The 21282-nt window shown below is 33.7% G+C and overlaps 2 protein-coding genes across 2 annotated transcripts; both read left to right on the top strand.

Annotated features, from left to right (window-relative positions):
- The first annotated feature begins 8911 nt into the window (after positions 1-8911).
- Positions 8912-13320, top strand: LOC144565287 (golgin family A protein). The gene is made up of 6 exons (XM_078315000.1): positions 8912-9291; positions 9859-9981; positions 10459-10626; positions 11096-11177; positions 11600-11664; positions 12804-13320. The coding sequence occupies exons 1-6, from the start codon at positions 8998-9000 to the stop codon at positions 13101-13103; spliced, it is 1032 nt and encodes a 343-aa protein (XP_078171126.1). The 5' UTR covers positions 8912-8997; the 3' UTR covers positions 13104-13320.
- A 3379-nt stretch (positions 13321-16699) lies between these two features.
- On the top strand, positions 16700-20429 carry LOC144565286 (spermidine synthase 1). The gene is made up of 9 exons (XM_078314999.1): positions 16700-17004; positions 17402-17478; positions 17928-18050; positions 18362-18466; positions 18596-18668; positions 18793-18864; positions 19352-19547; positions 19936-20065; positions 20207-20429. Exons 1-9 carry the CDS (start codon positions 16875-16877, stop codon positions 20273-20275), a joined length of 975 nt encoding a protein of 324 aa, XP_078171125.1. The 5' UTR covers positions 16700-16874; the 3' UTR covers positions 20276-20429.
- The last annotated feature ends 853 nt before the right edge of the window (positions 20430-21282 follow it).

The raw sequence follows: 21282 nt of genomic DNA, 5'->3' as shown, positions 1-21282 counted from the left end.
TTTTTCACCCCTTAACTTTATAACAAATTAATTCAAAATTTTATAATTTTTTTTATATAAATACATTACTAGTGTAACTTAATTTTATTATTTTAAATCTGTTGTTTAAATTAATTTGATGAATTTTTGAAGTAAGCTCGTCAACAAACTTTGTGAACTTAAATAGCACTCTAATTTTACTCTTGTTTCCTTCTTTTATTACAGAAAGCAACACAATAGCTGAAGAGCATCATCTGTTTCATTAAATGAAATGTCGACATACTTTTATCTTATAATATCAGGAAATTCTGGAAAAAGAAAATATCAAAACCTAACCCAACTAAAAAAAGAAAGAAAGAATCTTCCGTCATCAGCAAAAATAGTAACATATCAATTTAACCACGACACTTCATCTGTCAGCTTCAACAAAACTTAAATAACAAAAACCATTCAGTTCTGAATTCTCACCGACACGATTTTCAATGAGCACATATCAACCGAAAAATATAATTTATCCTTTTCTTTCAAACCAACAAACAAAATACTCTCCTTGTAAATTCTTAACAAAATATCATTGTAAACCTCACTTTTCTTCCTATTTTCCCTCCCTCTCACTTTTTCTTATTTACTCCTATAACTTATTTGAAATGGAGGATTCATTTAGGTCATGTTTAACAGTCCCGTTCTCACGGAAAATTGATGGAATTTGAGCCTAATACCCAATTAAGTTCCCACGGGAAATTGATGAGATTTGAGCCTAATGCCCAATTAAATTCCCAGACCTATTCGGACAGACAAAATTTTTCCAACCTTTCCTATTTTTATTCCCACTGCAGTTCCTATGTGACTATGTCAGTGCAAATATGTAGGAAATAGAATTTGAGCCTAATACCCAATTAAGTTCCCACGGGGAATTGATGGAATTTGAGCCTAATACCCAATTAAATTCCCAGACCTATTCGGACGGACAGAATTTTTCTAACCTTTCCTATTTTTATTCTCACCGCAGTTCCTATGTCAGTGCAAATATGTAGGAAATAAAAACACCGCAGTTCCTATGTCAGTGCAAATATGTAGGAAATAAAAAAAAATTATTCTCACCGCAGTTCTTATGTAGGAAATAAAAACAGTTCTTCTCTCTCCGCAAATTACATCACAATTAAACTCAAAATTTTTTCCTTGTCAGGTTTGAGCATTAACACGGCCAAGTCAAAGGTGTGGTTCTCCATCAACACTGATGATCAACACAAGGCATATTTCAGAAGTAGGTTTGATGTTCAAGATGCATCCCAACATGAAACATACCTTGGATGTCCAGTGGTGGTCTCGGGAAGGACTTCCTTTGATTACCTTATTGACAGATTTGAGAAGAGACTCAACCTATGGAAGGCTAAGAGGCTATCTCATGCGGGCAGGCTCATTCTAATCAAGTCAGTGCTTGAGAGTCTTCCTGTCTATGCGATGGGCACCGTGGTCATTCCGGTAAGGGTTATTAGTAAGCTAACAGCCATAATGAGGAACTTTTTTTGGGGAGGAGAAATAGGGAACAAGCATATGGCTTACGTGGCTTGGAGCAAGATAACGGTCCCGAAAGGAATGAGGAGCTTGGGTCTAAGAAGCTTGAAAGAAATGAATATGGCACTGGTGTTAAAGATAGCATGGAAACTAGCTGAAGGAGTTGCATCCCCATGGGCGGCAGCACTGCTCGCTAAATACTGTCCCCAATCTGGTTTCTGGCTCGCAACTAGAAGGAATGCTTGCACTATGCTCTGGCGAAATCTGATTGCCTTGAAACTTGTACTGCAATCGCACCTGGCTTGGAAGATAGGGGATGGCACCAAAATTCGGGTTTTTTCGCAACCATGGTACCCGGGTTGGGAGCTCAACTATGCCTCCAACGCCCAGCAGAGGAGGTTGATGGTTAGCTCACTCATCTCGCCTGAAACAAGAAACTGGGATTTTGATAGGCTGCAGTCACTGTTTAGATTTCAGCTGGCCTTGGATATCAACCTGAACACTGCGATTGCTCCATCTCAATCCTCAGCACCAGATACGCTTATATTCACCTATGCGAGAGATGGGAAATTCACAGTCAAAAGAGCTTATCAGATGATCAAAGGGGATAGTGGCAATCAGGTGGACAAGGAGTTTTGGACCAAGGTGTGGAAGGTGACTGGCCTGGTACCAAAATTGAAGATTTTCATCTGGCGATGTGTTACTGGTGCCTTGCCGGTGCTGGAGATCATTGGGTCAAGAATCTCCTCTGTCACTACGACTTGTAAACTGTGCAACCGGTAACCAGAATCAATAGAGCATATGCTCTTTGCTTGCGATTTCCCAAGAGCGGCTTGGTGGGCATCGCCGCTGACATTCAGGTCTGACAGCCTTCAAGGTTCGTTTAGAGAAATCATGTCTTCTTTCTTTTTAACTCTATCGGATCTGGATATACTTAAAACCTTGTGCATGATGTGGGCAATTTGGCGGGTTAGAAATGACGCTGTCATAGGAGGGCAGCAGCAGAATTTGTATACCTGCTCAAAATACTACAATGAAATATTGCTTGCATGTCAGCCATTGTATTCGGAAGGAGTAAAGGTGCAGCCAGGTAATGAGGATGCGTCCTTCAGCAGGACAACAGACCCAAATCAGGGGATACGGGCTAACGGGTCTCAAAGGGATCCAATATGTGTAGTGGATGGTTCTTGGTCTGTTGATGGGTCAGCGGGGATCAGATTGTATGTTGTTAGCAGGGGTAGAGTAATTCAGTGGGTTGCAAAAAGGGTAACCGCGGTCAATTCAGCTCAAGTGGAAGCAATAGCAGTATTACAGGGACTCAAATTGCTCACTGCACACGGTGGTAATCGGGGTACTGTGTACACTGACTCCCTACCTGGAGACAGTGGATTCCCTAGCTCATCGGCAGCCAAAAATTCATGACTGGAGGAGTTTCCATGAAATTTGGGAGGCCTGGCAATTAAAGGACCAAAGAAGAGGATTGACAGTGGTACATCAAGGCAGGGACCATCATGAGTTGCAAATGGCGCATCTTTTGGCAAACCAGGCTAGAAGGGAGGGGACTGACAGAATGGGTTGGGATCTAGATTTAGATACTCAGCAGTTTTCTAATTCTGTTGTAAGTGGAAGTTTGTAAGGCCTACGGGTCATGAAAGATACCAAAAAAAAAAAAAAAAACTCAACATTTTTGTCTCTTTCTTCCAGTGCTTTGCATCTATTTCATAAAGGGTATTATTATATAAGCTCCCTCTCTCCTCTATAATTTTAATTGTGGGACTAAAGACCAAAGCTGATCGGGACAAAAATGCACTCGGAAAGAATCAAATATTTTCTGTTGGCGCCCTCTCTCTATGTATTTTATTCATTGTATAATGCGGATACTAAAAATTGAATCATGATAATGCTAAACTAAGTAATAAGAAGAAACCAAGTATTATACTCATTAAATACAAGTTATTTAATTATACAAAAATAATATTTGTATTTTATAAAATAATAAAATAATAATTATTGATATGTTATGATCCAATTTATTTAATTAGTTATATGTTATAATATTATTAATTAGAATAATAATATAATATTAAATATTTTAAAAAGAAAAATGTGATTTGTTTTCATCTTATTTTTAAATCATATTTGTTCGGTTCTATCTCAGACCAAAATAATTATGACAAAGGTTTTTTATTTGAGATATGGTTTAAGCGTGGATAAGATACATGAATTTTTAACAATTTTATCCAACTCACTAATAAATGAATAAACTAAAAATCTAGTTTATAAATACACGATTAGATTATATCTCTCTCATTAAACATAATTTATTTAATTATAAAAATAAATACTTATTTTTTTATGGAATAATAATTAATAAATGTTATTATGTTATTATTTAATCTAATTTATTTAATCATAATATTATTATTAATAATAAGTATAATTGTATAATATCAAGCATTTTAGAAAGAAAAATATAATTTTCCACAAATAATCCTACGGTACAACCGAACACTCATTTCACCACATTTTCATAATCAATCTCGTGCTTGCGTTCCCACATTTTCAAAAGTGAGTTCCCATCCCCGTTAAATCCCATCCCGTGTAATCCCGTGACAAACGAACATGCCCTGAGAGTTGGTAAGGGCGTAGGAAATTGGTTTCTTAAATTTTATGTTGGTGAATAAATTGCTTTAATGTAAAGATTGTAGTATTTTGTACTTGATCTATGAAATCTGTAGCGAATATTATGCCCCTTAATATTTTGTACTTGATCCATAAAGTATGTAGGCTGTAGCAAATATTTATTAAATTTTTTGTTAGTGATTAAATTGCATTGAAATTATTTCATGATATGTTAATTCATGACATTAACTAAGATGGATAACACCCCCATCTAGTGTTTACCAAACGGATCGGGTCTCGTCGGTCTGAACCTGGCCTGTTTTCTCAATGATATTTTCTGCCATTCATGTTTTCTTATCGTCCTTTCTCAATGGGAACATATTTGATGCTTTCACTGTGTTTTTTTTTATAAATTTTATTATAATTAGTGTATCTGGTTAAATTGATCAGATTTCAGCTGTTGTGCACAAGAGCTCCCAATATTTTGTTATTCCTTGATTTGAAGGTTCGGATATGTTAATTTTTGTGTTGGTAAACCTTATTTTGCTATTCAACTACATAATTTCATAATATGCATGACTTGTTACTCAGAAATTGCTTACTTTTATAACATGTAAAGAACGTCCAGTATTTATTTCTAAAATAAGATGTTAAGCAATTCAATTGCTCCACAATCCTGCATTAGGTTCAGTATTTTGGTTAATAATTACTACCTGGATTGTATAATTTACAGTTCGCTTTATGGCAGTAACTTATCTTTACTGACAGCTTGTGACATTTTTTCTTTTGTAGGAACTGGAAGTCTATTTTTCTGTTGATGCATTACTAATCGGTACACTACCGGTACGAATACAACAAACTGGTATAACTGATAAGCTATTAGAAAGAGTCAGAGGGAAAATTAAAGAGAATTAAAGCATCATGTAAGAGAGTGACGGAGACTGAGCCAAAACAATGCACAAGTAAACATTGTTTAGCATCATGTAAGAGTTCTTATAAACGAGCCTCTTTCTTTTGAGAAAAGGTTTGAAGCATCTAGAAGCAGTAGAACCTCATGTAAAAGCAGTTGTAGAGCAACAACATATTCCCTTTTGGTGAATTTAGATATGAGATTAGTATGATGGAATGTTTGTTCCTTAAAATTCTAGTCTGAAAATATATTGATTAAATAGGTTGATCTCCTTTCTTGTTTTCACAAGCCCTTTCTTTGATTTTGAAAGTTTTGTTTCTATTTATTTGCAATTCATTTTGTTTATGTTGTTATGAGGTTAGTTGTTATTTTTACATTATATAGAATATCGCATTACATAATTCAAAACAATTAGAAGTAGTAAAGTAGTATCTAGATGCAAAATAAAAATAATAATTGAAAAAAAATTAAAATTAAATTTTTTTTATCAGTTCACAGTATTTAATAAAACTGTCTATAGAGTCATGTGATAAGGTTTATAGAATTTAAAATAATTGGAAATAGCATCTAGATACAAATTAAAAAAAAAATTGAAACATTTTTTTTACATTATTCAACGAAATTGTTAATAGAGTAATGTGATCATACTTACAGAATTCAAAACAATTGAAAGTAACATTTATATGCAAATTTAAAAACAAAATTGAAAAAAAATTAAAATTAAATTTTTTTACAGGTTCACAGGATTCAAGGAAACTATTTGTACAGTTATCAGTTATGTGATAAGTTTTACATGATTCAAAATAATTGAAAGTAGCATCTAGAAGGAGATTTGACAAAAAAAATTGGGAAAAAAGTTTGAAAAAAATTTGGAAAAAAAATTTGAATTTATTTTTACATATATCTGTTTAAAGAATTTGAATATTTAAAAAAAAAATTGAATTTTGTTTACTGATTTACAGTATTCAATGAAATTGTTTACAGAGTTATGTGATTAGGTTTACAGAATTCAAAATAATTAAAAGTAGTATCTATATGCAAATTTAAAAAAAAAATTGAAAAAAAAAATTTTGAAAAAAAAATTAAAATTTGAATTTTTTTTTTACCGTTTATAGGATTCAACGAAACTATCTACATAGTTATGTGATAAGGTTTACATAATTTAAAATAATTGTAAGTATCATCTAGCAGGATATTTTAAAAAAAAATTGAAAAAAAAACTCAATTTTTATTTTTACATATTTTTGTTTACAAAATTTTAAAGTAGTCCTAGTTAGTTTTTAATTTTGAAAAACTATTAGAGATCTTCTAGATGTGGTTCTAGTCAAAGGTCTAAAAGTGGTCCTGGTCAAAGCAGTTAAAGTGGTGGTTAAAGTAGCGGTTAAAGTGGTTAAAGTGGTGGTTAAAGTGAAAGTTATTGGAGACCACACAAAAATGAGAAATTCTTATGTTGATATGATTCGTTGAATTAGTTTACAGGATTAGTATTGAAGTTTACTGAATTTGCTACATTAGTTTACATGATATTTATTTTTAAAAATATTCGGGAATTTTTTGGGAACTGGAGTTTGGGGACTTTAGCTGCTTCCTAAAAAAAACCTCATAAAAAATAACATATTTTTATAAAAAAATAGATCAATGAAAAGAATAATTAATCAACAATATTCATGAGTAATATTAAAATAAATGATTGTAAATCCAAATTATAAATAAAACTGATACTGAGATATGGTGCACCTCAGCTGCATCTCTGTCATCCTGTCCTCCCTCATCAGCATTTTCCATCTCCGCATCGTCAGTCAGTGCCTCATTCAGAACAAGTTCAGTCTCAACCTCCGCTTCTTCCCCACCTTCAGTTTTATCATTTGCATCTTGATTTGCCATTGCATCCCGAAGTCCGTACCATTCGTGTACGGACGTCCGTTCAATCTGGCTCTCCATGTGTGTACACTTTCTGTGTTGGTATTTTCGATCTCAATTCAAAGTATAATTCATATTATCATGTAGCTTGTTTAGGTTAAGTCTCACTAGGGAAGTGAAGAAATTGATTGAGAGTTAAAATCCTGTGTGTCTGCGACCGTAGGAAACTAAAAAATAGATTTATAATATTATATTGAATGTTATTGTAAGAAAAGAATTATACGTTAATTAGATAAAGGTTTTGAAAACAAAATTAAGTGTCAAACTCTCAATCCTACTTTAATTACTAACTTATGACGTAAAGTAGAGTTTAGATGCAAAATTTAGACAAGTGATTAGTTTGGATAAGTATTGAGGTTAGATAAATGGTTAGTTTCATCTGGTGTTAAGCGGAATTTTTTAATTTGTAGCCCTCCTAAAATATCAAAATTAAAAGTTTACTTAGTCTTTTCTAAAATAACGAATACCAGATTACCAGCTGACAATTGACATGAAGACCTCGTACATGCGTCATCGGTGAGAGATAAGCAGACAATATTTCTATTTTTGTAAAGCTCTCTCTTCCCAAAGCCTGCTCAAAATGTGAACCAGCACAGCAGCACTTATCGAAGAGGGAATTTATTTTCTGATTACAAATTTGCTCATTTTCATGATTACATATCATTTTCTTATCGAAGAAGAAATTTATTTTCTTAACTTTTCTCTCTATCTAAAGGTTGATCAGTTTTATGCAGAGTTCTAAATAGCGCGTTATAATGATTTTAGACCATAAAAACTATAGTGTTAATTAGCGTTATAGCGACGTTATATGAGCATAACGTCATTTTCTTAACATTTCGCTATCACGCGATAAAGGTTGTTTAAATATTTGATTTTATGTGAAAAGAATCACACACGCACCTAATCTCATGTGGAAAGACATGTTAAATATTTTTTCCGTATCAAGTACTTCTTTGAGTTTTGATTTTTTTTAAATACTAACAATAAAAAAATTGAGCATTGACTTTACCCAAGTGGTCAGTTGCTTCTTTTTTTTATTTTTTTTATTACTAAATAATTATAATGCAAAGTTCGCTCAAAATTTTATTTACAAGTCATAACTCGCATATATTTATTTATTTACATACGGTTAATAATATCTCAGTGCATGATTGACAACTTCCCCACAAATATTTTCATCCAGGTCGGACACATAATATTTCAAAAATAATAATAATAACAAGTGGATCGAAACGGTTTTAAATAACAAATTTAGACTCTTGAGACCGACTTATTTTACAAGTAATATATTTATATGTAAATTTTATAATTTTTTGAATTAATTTAATATACATTTAAGGTTGAAAAATTATAAACAATGAATGCATTAAATTAACTTTTTAAAATCTCGGCATAAGCTGTGAAATCGTAAGGGAGAATCAAACTTTGGACTTTTGAGTGCAGCAGACTTGGAACTTTTTCCTAACTAATTATGCTACCTCTTTTTTTTCATGTATTAAATTAACTTACAAATTCTTTTTTTAGCGTTTTATTTTATACTATATAGATTTGAAAATTGATAAATTTTGTATGTAAAGGTATATTGATATTAACAATTTAAACTCATTATTAAGTCAATTCAATAAATTTTATAGTGAAATATCATCAAAAGAGTATTAAGCTCAAAATAAGTGCTTCTAGCCGTAGTGTAACTAAAAATGTTAGGTGTTTTGTTACACTTAAATCAACACTTAATATGTAATTCTTAAATACCGTTTTGACTTAATAACGAGTTTAAATTGTTAATATGGACACTTAAATTGTTACACTTAAATCAACACTTAATATGTTAGGTAAAGATTTTAACAGAGCAGTTTTGACTTCATGAGCAGACTGATCATATACCGTGCTGTTTAGATATAGTTTGCGCTGCATGAAGCTAAAATTAGTCTGTTAAAAATTTTAGCCATTCTTAATCTATTCTTTTTTGTTTTTTCGGAATGCTCTCGAGAACAGTTTTCTCGTTAATTGCCCCGGGAAACTAGAGATCCAAGTTCCTGCCTTCACCAGACATGGCAGGTCTACTCGCCTGGGCAGCCGACGTGGTGGGCAGGGGAGATGCCACGTCAGACGAGGACAACCCGAGGTCCGCCTCAGAGCTGGTGGCATTCACGCCTGACCAACAACGGCGCGCCGATGAGCTTGACCGGGCCGCGACCTCTCTCCGCCGTTCGATCCAGGATCTACGGTTGAGGATCCCACCTGACGATCTCTCCCAGCGGCTGCCTCATCTCCACGCCGACTCCGTCGCCTCCAACACCGCACTCGCTCTCCAGTTAAACGCGCATATCACAACAAAAGAACATGTTTTCTTCTATTTTTCCTCGATTGGTTTTGTATCTATTAATTTATTTTATCTGTTCATTGTAATTAGATGACTTGTTCATTCTTGTCATTGATGATGGATCACACCCGCTGTAGCGTTCATTCAGGCTATATTTAACCTCCTTTGCCCTCAACTAAGGGCAACTAACTGTTAATTGTACAATTACACTTAATTTGAGGCAGTTCTACCAATTTACCTCAATTTTAACTTGCTCGATGAATTCAACCATAACCCTCCGTTGCACTTTTATGCTTCTTTTTTTTTTTTTTTTTGAAAGAACACTTTTATGCTTCAATTGAGTTATCCTTCATTGTGCAAGTTTGTTTAAATTGAGTCATGATATAACACATTCTTTTATTCTACTATGATGGAATCCAGCACTGAAAATGTCAGAGACAATAAGAAAAGCATAGAGGAAACAGGGGCTGAAACCAGTCTAATTGGTAAATGAACCATACTACCATGGCATCCGGTACTGACCTGACTGAAATGATTCTAAAAACTTAGGAATTTTATTCAACTGGCTTGATTTTGAAATCTTTTCTAGGCTCAACAAAGAGAAATTGCCCTGCAAGAGGAGAATTCTGCTTATGAAAAGACTATATCAAACTGTCAACAGAAAATTTATGAGAAAGTACAGGAGGCTGACCTGCTTCGAACAAAACTTGAGGTCTGATCATTACTATTTTGCCTTAAGGTCTTAGTTTACTCTCAATCATACAGTATCCCATATGGCATCTGCGATCAGTTACCCAAATGACCCACCTTTTAAGTCAGAATTGTTCCTATCCTGTACAGTTGACCCTGAATCTGATTTTAATTTCTCCATTTTTCAGTTTTGCATGAACTTAGCTAGAACTATCATTGATTGTGATCATATGACATGCATGAGACCTCAACTTGCGTTCAGTCATGTAATTAAGCCACAATTGAGACAAAGTAACCCCGGTTAATGCAATCAACTCAAAGTAGTCTTAATCGGCACTTTGATATGCAAAAGGCCTTAATTAATATTGTGGTCAAGCATGCGCTATAACCATAGCAGATGTGCATTCTGTACCGAAACTGTGACCTGGAAGTTTATAGGCTTAAAAACAATGAAGAGAGAATCACAACTAAGTGGTAAGACGATGAAATAATTTTCTAGGAATTGGATGCATCCAAGAAACACCTAAAAGATGAACTTGAAAAGGCACTAAAAAAAGAGGAGGTTACTATTCAATCAGAAACATCAACAGCAGTTTCAGATTCAAGCGAGATGGAAGCTTCCAGAAGCATGAAGCTGAAGGACTTGGAGGAAAAGAAGAAAGATTTGGTAAATTCAGTACCCCTATTAAACCGAGAAATTGTTTGTATGTCCCCCTGGAGGATGAGAAATACCCTATCCCCCATTAAATGCAGGATTTTTTTTTCAAAAATGCCAAAATGCCCTTCATTTGCTGTAAGCTTTAGTGGGTGCACACATTCTGATTTTAATTTGACCGATTGTTGCACTTCTCAAATTTCTAAATATCCTGAACTTTGGGATGTTTTGTATGACATGGGCCACTCCCTCAGAGCCATTTTGTTGTCTAGAGCTATTCTGGTAGGAGTGCATGGTACAGTATAGGCAGGCTGGTGCAGTGTTCCTGCCAAGTGATCTATTGGATATTCTGGATATGAAATTCTGCTCCTTAGGATTGCAAAATGCCACCAAGGGTCAAGCTCAATTAATAACTTACATTTTTTACAGTTGTATGTTACTTTTTTTTTGTCCTTTTGAAGTTCTTTTTTTAATATTTCAGGAACTAATGGAAGAACTAGTACAAAAGTTGGAGAAAGAATGGGGATCCATTCAGCGGGAATCAGAAAAGAAGCCCTCAGCTGGTACTTTTCAAAGCCTTTAATATGAAATTCTCGCAGCTCTTGTCATACCTTATTAGAATTGCCTTCTCATGGATTAGTCTTTAGAGTTCCATACCTTACTTTCTGAGATGCAATCGACCATACTGGCAGCTAATCAAACTACCTGGTAATTTAATGAACTTTTTGAAACAGGGGTATATCTGATAATATTTGAGCAATTTTTAATCTGTCTGTTTGGGCTATTGTCTTTAGTTAGCTTGGTTGATTGTGTAGTTGCAAAGGAACCTTAATCTGTGACAATGTCGGTTTCTCGTTTATTTCAAGGCTCCTAATATCTTATTTGTTATTCTCTTCCTACAATTTAGAATATTTAATGCTGTTTTGTCCAAATTCATAAAGTGCAAACTAAGTATTTATTTATATCCTGTTCTTTTAATTTACAGCTCAAAGAGAGAAGCAATTGGAGAAACAGTTACACAGCCTGATTGAACAATTGACTGCAAAGCAAGTCAGTACAATTTTTTTTAATTTTTTTTTCTTTGTTCTGTAAAGATTTTACCATTGGCTCTTGAAAGTTTAAAGCGATTCCCATTTTGGTCCCTGAATTTTCTTATTTTTCATATCTATCCCGTGTTTATAATTTTGTATTGGTCTGGGTCCTTTCACTGATATTTTCTTGAGAAAGGAACGTCGTAAAGTACCATATCGATTCCATAAAAAATAATTTGAAGAAATAACTATTATTTAATGTTTCCTAGTGGGAATAATTTCATCAAAGAAGGGTTTTGTAGATATATAAAACATCATTGCAATGAAGGGGCGTAATAGTTTTTCTTTTACATAATTACTTAACAAAAATATAAAATTACTTATGTTGTTGCTTTCGCATTGTAAAGATTGACATAAAGTATTTTTTATCTTTTCCTGGAAGTTTATTCAACATCTGATAACTTATATGCAAAGCATTCTTACACATTGTACCTAAGTGGAATCTAATAGAAAGGCCATATGACTGAATTATTAACTTCAAGGAAAACAACCTAAAGAATGATATTTTTAATTTTTTTTAATTTGAGTGATCAAAATGATATTTTCTTTTTTCTTCTGCGGGATTTATACAATATTGGAGGACAAAAGGGATTATCAATGAATTTCCCAAGAGAACATCAAAATAAGAACATTATCTCATATACACCCATTCGTTATTCATGGATATATGCAGTATCACTTTGTGTATTCAATTAAATTTATTCATGGATATGCAGTATCAGGGCTGGATCCAAAGCTTTGTGTATTGTATTCTATTAAATTCCCAAAAATATGGAAAATAGAAGATATATGTATTATATGTCAAGCTTTTATAATGTGATTTTGAAAATTTCATCCAAGTACAATCATGGTTTACATCTATTGTAAAGAAGTCTTTTGCTGGATACTATAATAAAAGCGTATAGTTCCACCTCTGTGCTGTATAACTCATGTTTCTTTGTGCTAAGGGTCAGTCATCTGTTTCCTGTGTTTTGTAAAATGGACGTGGACGTGTTATTTCTTGTCTTGTCCCAAAATACTTGTAATTATAACTATTTGGAAGTGGTGTGCGTGAAATTTCCTTATAATCAATCTGATATTGTTAATTTTATTAACAAGGGACAAGCTGAGAGCATCATGGCTGAAATAAAAGCTAAACAGGAGGAACTGGAGAGGTTAAACAGCCAACAAAGGATGATCGAAACAGGAACTATGGAAGTAAATACCAGAACAAGGAACAGGTTTGGAAGAAGTTTTGCTGCAGCAGATAACTACAGCCAAGGTTATGATGATTTCAAAGGGAAGAGACAGACTGGGCTGAGAATAGACAGCTGGCAGAGGCGCATACTTGTCAGATCAGCACTTGTCGTGTACATTTTAGCCCTTCATATTATTGTTTTTGTAAGAATCTCGTTCTAAGAAAAAAGAAAAAGAAAAAGAGGAACGTTAGCATTTTTTTCCTATTCTCTGTATGCTTTCTTATTTAGGTGATATATTTATTCTTTCAAAATAGGATATTTGAAGATTTTTTATTTGGTTGAGGGGTGGTTAAGAAAGAGGATTGAATACAAAGAGCTGCTAGAAAGCTGCCTCCCATGTTGGGGGTAAAGATAATAACAAAGCTATTCTGACTTCATGCAGTGCACGATCAATTGAGACGAAATAAAAAAAAAAAAAGATTTATAGCTGATGCACTACGTGAAGTTAAAATAATTATATCAAAATCTTCATTTCTTATTAGGTGATTAGAATAGTTGGGTTAAATTTAATGCAGGCTCACCGGACCTAACTATGCAAGGATTCCATTTCAAAAGGCAATAAAATATCAATGAACTTTTACCGAGTGGTCAATTTAATGTAGATAGGGATGAGATCAAGAATTAGAGGAACCCAGCTCGTCCATGAAAAGGTATAAAAATGAATACAAAATTTTGTATAAAAAACTAGTTGGCCGTATCTCGGATAATTATATTTTCCATAGAGATGGGTTACTTGCGAAGTAAAACACGTTTCTACTTCACGCTGTATTTTTATTTTGAAAGTCTAAATGATCGATCCGAACCGTTAGATGTTTAATCCATATTGAAATGTGCTTGGAGACCAAATTTTACATTTTTTGAAATTTTTTTACTATTTATTAAGCATTTTTGAAAATTATTGTTTTGCTGTGAACAGTAAAAAACAGTAAAATTTTCAGGACTATCAGATCAGCGACTTTCAAAATTGCTTAATAAATAGTAAAAAATTTCCAAAAAATGTAAAATTTGGTCTCCAAGCACATTTCAATATGGAGAACAAGATGAACAGTTCGGATCGATGTTTTGAACTTTAAAATCGCAAAATATGAGCGTGAAATAAAATAGTTGCTTTACTTCGCAACTCACCGTACCCAATCTCTTTTCCATATATATAATAAAACAAATTAACGTAGGGTCCTGCTAACTCTTAGTATGGCAGCAACTCCTTCATATAGGCATATAGCGGCAGGTGAACGGAGGCTTAGAATTTTTTAGAACATTTTTATTTCTGCAATCATTATATTTAAATTTATTAACCACATTAATAATTTAATAAATTTTTATATTATTTTTTTAATTCCTATAATTCTAATTTTACCAATGTGGTAATAAGAATTAATTGTTAAAATTAGTAGAAAGACAATCTTTTACAATTGCACGAATGAGGAAGTTCGTATCACCATGAAGTAATCGTAAAGTTTATGTGATATTTTTAAATATATTCTTAATTTAATGATAATATTAAATTAATAAGTGTTTCGCATTTTTGTAATTAAAATTATGAGTCATGCATTGGTGCATTTATAATTTCTTTGTAAGTGAGATAAAAATACCAAGACATGAAAAAAAAAATAGAGGTGGGAAGTAAAAAGAAAACAACGCCAACACAGCAACACGTGGATTTTTTTTTTTTTTTTGCGTCGATCATATCCCAAGTACCCAAGCCCCTCTCCAAAAGTACAGATCTCCCGATGTAATCCAAAATTTATATTTAAATATGAACTGTTCGTTATAAATTAATATTAATTTATAAATATTTTTATAAATTTTTAGATTAATTTGAATTACCTAAATGTCTATTGAACGATATATATTCCAAACTCAACTTTTAAATTAATACGGTGAACATAGATTCTCACACCTACAAATATAAGGATGAACGAGTTTGGTTTAACATGTATATTACGGATGGACATGCATTATGAATTCATATTTCTATTTTAAAAGTCAAAACAGATGATCTGAATAGTTTAATATGATCTTTATATAGAAATGTACATAAAAACTAAATTTTATATTTTTTTTATATTTTCTTTTTGCTAGTTTTTTAGATATATAGAAAATCAATAGATTTGAAAATTTTGAACCATTCGAAAGCATTGGATTTGAAAATTTTGGCGTCATCCGTAGTAATAGTAAGTCCTGGTAATAGATTAACCATTTATTCTTTATTTTTTAATTAGCACATCTGTAAAGGATAAAATTCTTCACTTTTACCAAAATATCAATGATTAGCCTGTGATAAATTAGTAATTTTTCTGTCTGTTGCACCAGTCAATAAATTAAATAGAATAAGTATTTTAATTTCGAAAAAGAGTATCGGACTAAATTATACATTCCTATAAAATTTTCTTGAGATAGAAGTACTATATGTTTGGATGCATCAAATAGAGGTTATTTAAAAATAGAGTTATTAGGATAATAACATACAAGTAATATTTTTATGATTCAGAATAGTTAGAACTATTGCTATTTTTTTTTTTTTAAATGTTGAAATAACTATTATTCGAAAATATAAAGAGAGAAAACATTATTTCTTTCTTTCTCGGATTTCTGCGATTGAAGTTTAGAAATAAAAAAGTTGACACTATTTATGTATTGTTTCTCTTAATCAGCACATTGTTAACACTATTTTTTTTAATTACAGTTATTCACTATCTCAAATATATAATCTAAATAATATTTTTATTAATTCAAATAATATTATTTTCACGTTAATCTAAATATCATTATTTTTTTCTATTGTTATTTATTAATTTCAAATTTCGGTTTTTTTTATCATTCTCACTCTCATTCATGAATTTGTATCCTCTGTATTAACTCAAAAGAGAATATTTTGAGTTAATGAATTTTAATCATTTAATCTATCTTAAAATTTATATACACTAATCTGTATTAATTTTCACCAAAACAAAAAATAATCTGTATTAATATTGAAAGGACTTTAACATTATAGGCAATTGCCGAATTAACTTCATTTAAAAATCAGACCATTAATATTCATTGACTCAAAAGATTTTCTTTTGCGTTAATACAGAGGATGCGCGTTCATCATCAATACACACAGAACACGACAAAGATACGTAGAAAATTTCGAGAAAAAGGCAAAACATTTTAGCTGCCCAAAAAACCCTAACAGTAAACTCCAATCATTAGTCGGCCGTCAGTCAACTTGGTCTTGGAGAGCTCTCGCCAATCTCCGCTCACCAGACACCAGACACAAGAAAATAAAATAGAATTAATCCCAATGATACAGGCGTGTTCATTTACTAGTACACCTGGTATATTTACAAGGAGAAGCACATGATTTTGTTCCTCAAGGCAGCTTGATAGCTTTCTCAGTGAGTGCGTATCCTCTGAGATATCTCAACTTTTGCGTGACCGACGTGTCCGGTGGCTATTCGGGAGTGATGTAGGGGTCAGTATTATGTGTGCTTTGAGATTCGTGCAGAACGTATTTAAACGGTTTGGATTTTCCATAAAGTCACGCAAAGTTCGAGATATCTCAGAGGATACGAATTCTCTCTGAGTTCCCATCAAATATATTATTCTTCATTTCTCTCCAAAGATCATTGAACCGATGAAGTCGGATGGATAATCAGACGGCTCGTACTGCGCCCCAGGTCTTGAAAGATCCAACCGTCAAATTCGATGGAACGTTGTATTGAGCGTTAGGAGAGCCCTTCTATATTTCGAAGATAGCAGCGTGGATTGGCTAACTTTTCAGCATAATAAGCGGCTCGCAGGGCTGGGAATATCGAATAAAGGCGACGCGCCACCACCACCTCAGTCTCTGTTCAGATATAAATCAAACATATCTTCTCTCTCTAAAGTACCCTCCCACTCAGTTCAGTAGACACACATTACCTAAGAAAAGTTCTTAGGAGAAGGAATGGAGGCGGAGGCGGCGGCGAAGAGAGCGAGAGGGGAGGACGGTGAGGCGGCGTCATCGGAGGTTGTCGCTAATGGAATCTCGGCTGTGATGCCCGGGTGGTTCTCCGAGATTAGTCCCATGTGGCCTGGTATTTCTTTTTACCACATAAGTACATAAGTACTAATCCTTGATATACTCGTTGAATTATATTTGTGAAGATTTGACAGTAAATTCTTCTTATGTTTTTTGTTTTGTTTTGTTTTAATTTGAATACGACAATGACATGCTATGGACTATTCTTTGATAAATATTGCAAACTTGTCCTTTATATTAAAGTAATAACCGTGCAATCGATATTGTAATTTGTAAATAGTTTGTTCACTTCCAATAATCTCTATCCTGATTTTTGTTTTAATTCTTCTGTTTGTTATATCCATCGCCCTTCGGCCCTTGCATGTCATATCATGCCATGTCCTAGTTAAAGAGAAGAAGAGAAAACTTGTTATAATTAAATCTCTCATGGTGGTTGGTGTAATATCTTGTAGGTGAGGCACACTCCTTGAAAGTAGAGAAGATTTTGTTTCAAGGAAAATCAGACTATCAAAATGTGATGGTTTTTCAGGTACATGTCACCCTACTTTAGTTAATATCTTACTGGACTTTCGATTTTATCAGGTGTTGTGTAGAAAGCCGAATTGGTGGGGTTGTTTCTGTTTTGTACTGTGCTACTGACCATCTTTTAAGAAATTTAACAATCTTTTTGGAGCAAATTAATTCTTCAGTCCTAAATTGAAGTGTGATACTGAACTTATCAGTTGATGATTATACTGAATTTGACAGTATTGGGCCACTGCAGACTGCAGTCTGATACTGGCAATTTTTTTTTTGTGTGATTTGTTTAGTTAAAACTTATCCTAAATTCTAACCTTAGCTCTATTTTTTTTGGTGTTTTTGCTGATACTGAAGTTGACCAATTTGTTATGGTGCATTTCAGCACCGCACCCTACTTTTGTTGTTTTTGAACTCCAATTTCTTATGGACATTTTTCTTTTATTTTCGTTGGGGTTATAGTCCTCGACTTATGGTAAAGTTCTAGTATTGGACGGTGTTATTCAACTGACAGAGAGAGACGAGTGCGCCTACCAAGAGATGATAGTTCACCTTCCTCTCTGCTCCATCCCAAAACCTAAAAAGGTACATTATATTGTTTTTGTACCTGGGGCCCACTTCTATAAAAAATAGTGCCATAATTGTAAATGTCTCAATTTAGAAGTGTAAATGAGAAAAAATGGCTACATTTGGTAGTTAGAAAAATTAATTTAAGCATCACTAGGAAATTTTTAATTGTGTACCTTTTGATTTGGTTGGCACTTACTGTCAGGAATTAGGTGCTCTGTAGGATTTGGGACTAAGGTGAAATACTATACTCATTCCCAAACAATTCCCAAAAAAGCTCTACTTCCACGTTTACCTAAAATTGATTTCTTTTTCGTATATGGCTCAAGGTTTTGGTAATTGGAGGGGGTGATGGTGGTGTATTGCGCGAAGTATCAAGACACTCATCTGTTGAACAAATTGACATATGTGAGATTGATAAGATGGTTGTTGATGTGAGTGTCTCTTCCTCTTTCTTTTTATCTCCCTCAACTGAATACAAGAATTCATTTGCGAACTGTCTAATGGATGAGTTTGTGCATGTTGTTGTTCAAGTATTAAACCTTTTTGTTGTATGTGTGAAGGTATCGAAGGAATTCTTTCCTCACGTGGCTGTTGGATATGAAGATTCCCGAGTAACACTACACATTGGCGATGGTTTTTTTTTTTTTAAATACAGAAAATTGATTCCATTCTTCTTTGCTGTTTACTGGATTTGTTCATGTCGGACAGCTTATGTTTGAGCTAAACTTACCGTGTTTCGTGTTCACGTAATAAACAGGAGTTGCCTTCTTGAAAAATGCAGCAGAGGGTACCTATGATGCCATAATTGTTGATTCCTCGGATCCAATTGGTGAGCTCTTCATAAGCTACTGAGTCTAAAACATCTTCTATTTTTTGAAAAACATCTACACTATTTAAATAACACATGTTCTCTCTATACAAACAAAAAATCTTGGTTCAAGCATGATATGAGGTAGAAATACTACATAACAAAGATGTTTATATACTAGCAAATTGTTTGTGGTAGACCTGAGATGCTACCATACCACGTTGTATGCATTCGCCCATCATGTACTAATTCCAACATTTTGTAGCGAAGACATGTTGTTATTAGCCAAACCTGCCTCTTGCTGGGTGGAAGTTACAAATATAGATACTTGGTTATGTTGCTTATCTTTCTATTTTTTTACTACTGAGCTACAAGTGTATACTGTACACCACATTTCCATCAAAAAAAAAGTATAGCACATAAAGAAAAGCTAACGCTTGGTTATTTTGTGTATTCATTTATTGTAATTCATTTATTGTAATTATTTTTTTTGGGTATCATATTACAGGTCCGGCGCAAGAGCTATTTGAAAAACCATTTTTTGAGTCAGTTGCAAGGGCTCTCAGGCCGGGTGGGGTAGTATGCACACAAGCTGAGAGCATATGGCTTCACATGCATATCATTGAAGACATTGTCTCTAACTGCCGCCAAATTTTCAAGGGATCTGTGAACTATGCTTGGACCACTGTCCCCACTTATCCCAGGTACAATTCACATTCTGAACCTAGGGTTCTGTCACTTCTTGAACTTGTTAACAAAGGGCTCTGTAAGTAATTGCACTGCTGTGATATATTCATGATTAAATAGGTGTGCTGTGCTCATGATGCCAGTATTGGCAGTGCATGCAATTACAATACTCTACTAATATGTTTCAAAACTGTTTTGTTTATTGGGATTTTTGCATCCATAAGCATTAATTAGCTTGAAAAATTAACTCAGTTAAGCAATTATTTTCTGTATGCATAATTATGTGCGCGCACGGGGGGATTACAGAAGTTTTTTAACACACATAATGAAATTATATAGGTTTGTGGCTTCATGGCATTTGTTTGCTGATATTATGCCGAGTTAATGCAAATTTAATTTTTCTAGTGGCGTCATTGGGTTCATGGTTTGCTCAACCGAGGGCCCTGCAGTCGATTTTAAGCATCCCGTGTTTAACATAGATGAGGATGAGTTCTCCAACGAGTCTAAAGGGCCTCTAAAATTTTACAACTCTGAGGTAACTCTTCCTCTCTGGGTTCTGGTTTGCTCAAGTGGGGAACAAGGCCCCAATTAAGACCTAAATATTGTGCAATAGAAAGCCTCGTTAATGCACTACAGACTCATTTTCCTTTTTCTTTTTTTTTTGCTTTTGAATCAGATCCATTCTGCTGCATTTTGCCTGCCTTCTTTTGCGAAGAGAGTTATCGAATCAAAGGCAACCAATTAATCTGGCTTCATGTTGAGACTTCTCTTAGAGTAATAATAGTGATAATAATTAGCAGAGTGATGGCCTTTGTGTCCTTGGTTATTGGATAATTTGTTGCTTGTAGCAATGGCCTTTGCTGTACCTCAATTTAATGGTTGATTGTTGAACGTTTAAACTTTTTTGGTTGGAAGCTTGGAACAGATTCACGTGCTAGACAAATTTTGGCGTGTGCTTTAATAGTCGGATCGCTTAGTAATTCTGGCAATTTAAAGCATGTTCTAGTAATCTATTGTAATGACTCGAAGCATGTGTGGGGCTATGATTGCTTCACAGATGTCTATCGCTCAGTTTAGATGAATAGAAGTGGAACTTGAATAGGTAATGCAACAGTGGCTTTATTTTAGTTTCGTCTCTAGCAATTAGGTTATGAACGAGGGATTAAGTTCGTTCAAACGTACCAATTAAAGTTGAGCGAGGGATTTGGTGTTATGTGCCTAGGTACACAACAAGGCAATTCAACTATGAATTGACTCAGAAATCAAATCAGTGTAGCTCAATTGCTAAGATTCAGTGAAACTGAGAAAATAAAATAAAATTGAGAGAAAAAGAAAGAGAAAGAAGAGAAGATTATTTATTCAATAATACGTTTTTTTTTGTACATGGCTTAGCTATACGTGGCATTTTATCTCTTAACAACTAATTACCGTTCAATAACAAAATCAGTTACAAGGACTCTCTAACAAATAGAAAATGCAAAACTATGCATCTCCTTTGCAAGCCTCTCCAGTAGCTCATCTAGTAAGTCCTCAATTAGGTCAATTTTTGAAAACACCCTTGCTCCATGTAGCTCATCCAGTAAGTCCTCAATTACTGAAACTGGATACTTGTTTTTAACCGTGAGTGAATTAAGCTTTTTATAGTTCACACACAATCTCTAACTGCCATCCTTCTTCTTCACCAACAAAACTGGAGAAGCATATGGACTTGATGACGACTAAATCACCGAGTTTCTGAGCAACCCCTCTGAT

The sequence above is a fragment of the Carex rostrata genome, chromosome 14 (genome assembly GCF_964058835.1).
Source record: "Carex rostrata chromosome 14, lpCarRost1.2, whole genome shotgun sequence".
Taxonomy (NCBI): domain Eukaryota; kingdom Viridiplantae; phylum Streptophyta; class Magnoliopsida; order Poales; family Cyperaceae; genus Carex; species Carex rostrata.
Note: the sequence above shows the minus strand (reverse complement) of the source record. Positions and strands in the feature narration are given on the sequence as shown.

Coding starts and splice junctions, on each gene's coding strand:
- LOC144565287 (XM_078315000.1), top strand. CDS start 8,998: ATGGCAGGTCTACTCGCCTGGGCAGCCGACGTGGTGGGCAGGGGAGAT. Junction 9,292..9,858: donor ATATCACAACAAAAGAACAT/GTTTTCTTCTAT, acceptor AATCTTTTCTAG/GCTCAACAAAGAGAAATTGC. Junction 10,627..11,095: donor AGGAAAAGAAGAAAGATTTG/GTAAATTCAGTA, acceptor TTAATATTTCAG/GAACTAATGGAAGAACTAGT.
- LOC144565286 (XM_078314999.1), top strand. CDS start 16,875: ATGGAGGCGGAGGCGGCGGCGAAGAGAGCGAGAGGGGAGGACGGTGAG. Junction 18,467..18,595: donor TTGATAAGATGGTTGTTGAT/GTGAGTGTCTCT, acceptor GTATGTGTGAAG/GTATCGAAGGAATTCTTTCC. Junction 18,865..19,351: donor TGATTCCTCGGATCCAATTG/GTGAGCTCTTCA, acceptor ATCATATTACAG/GTCCGGCGCAAGAGCTATTT.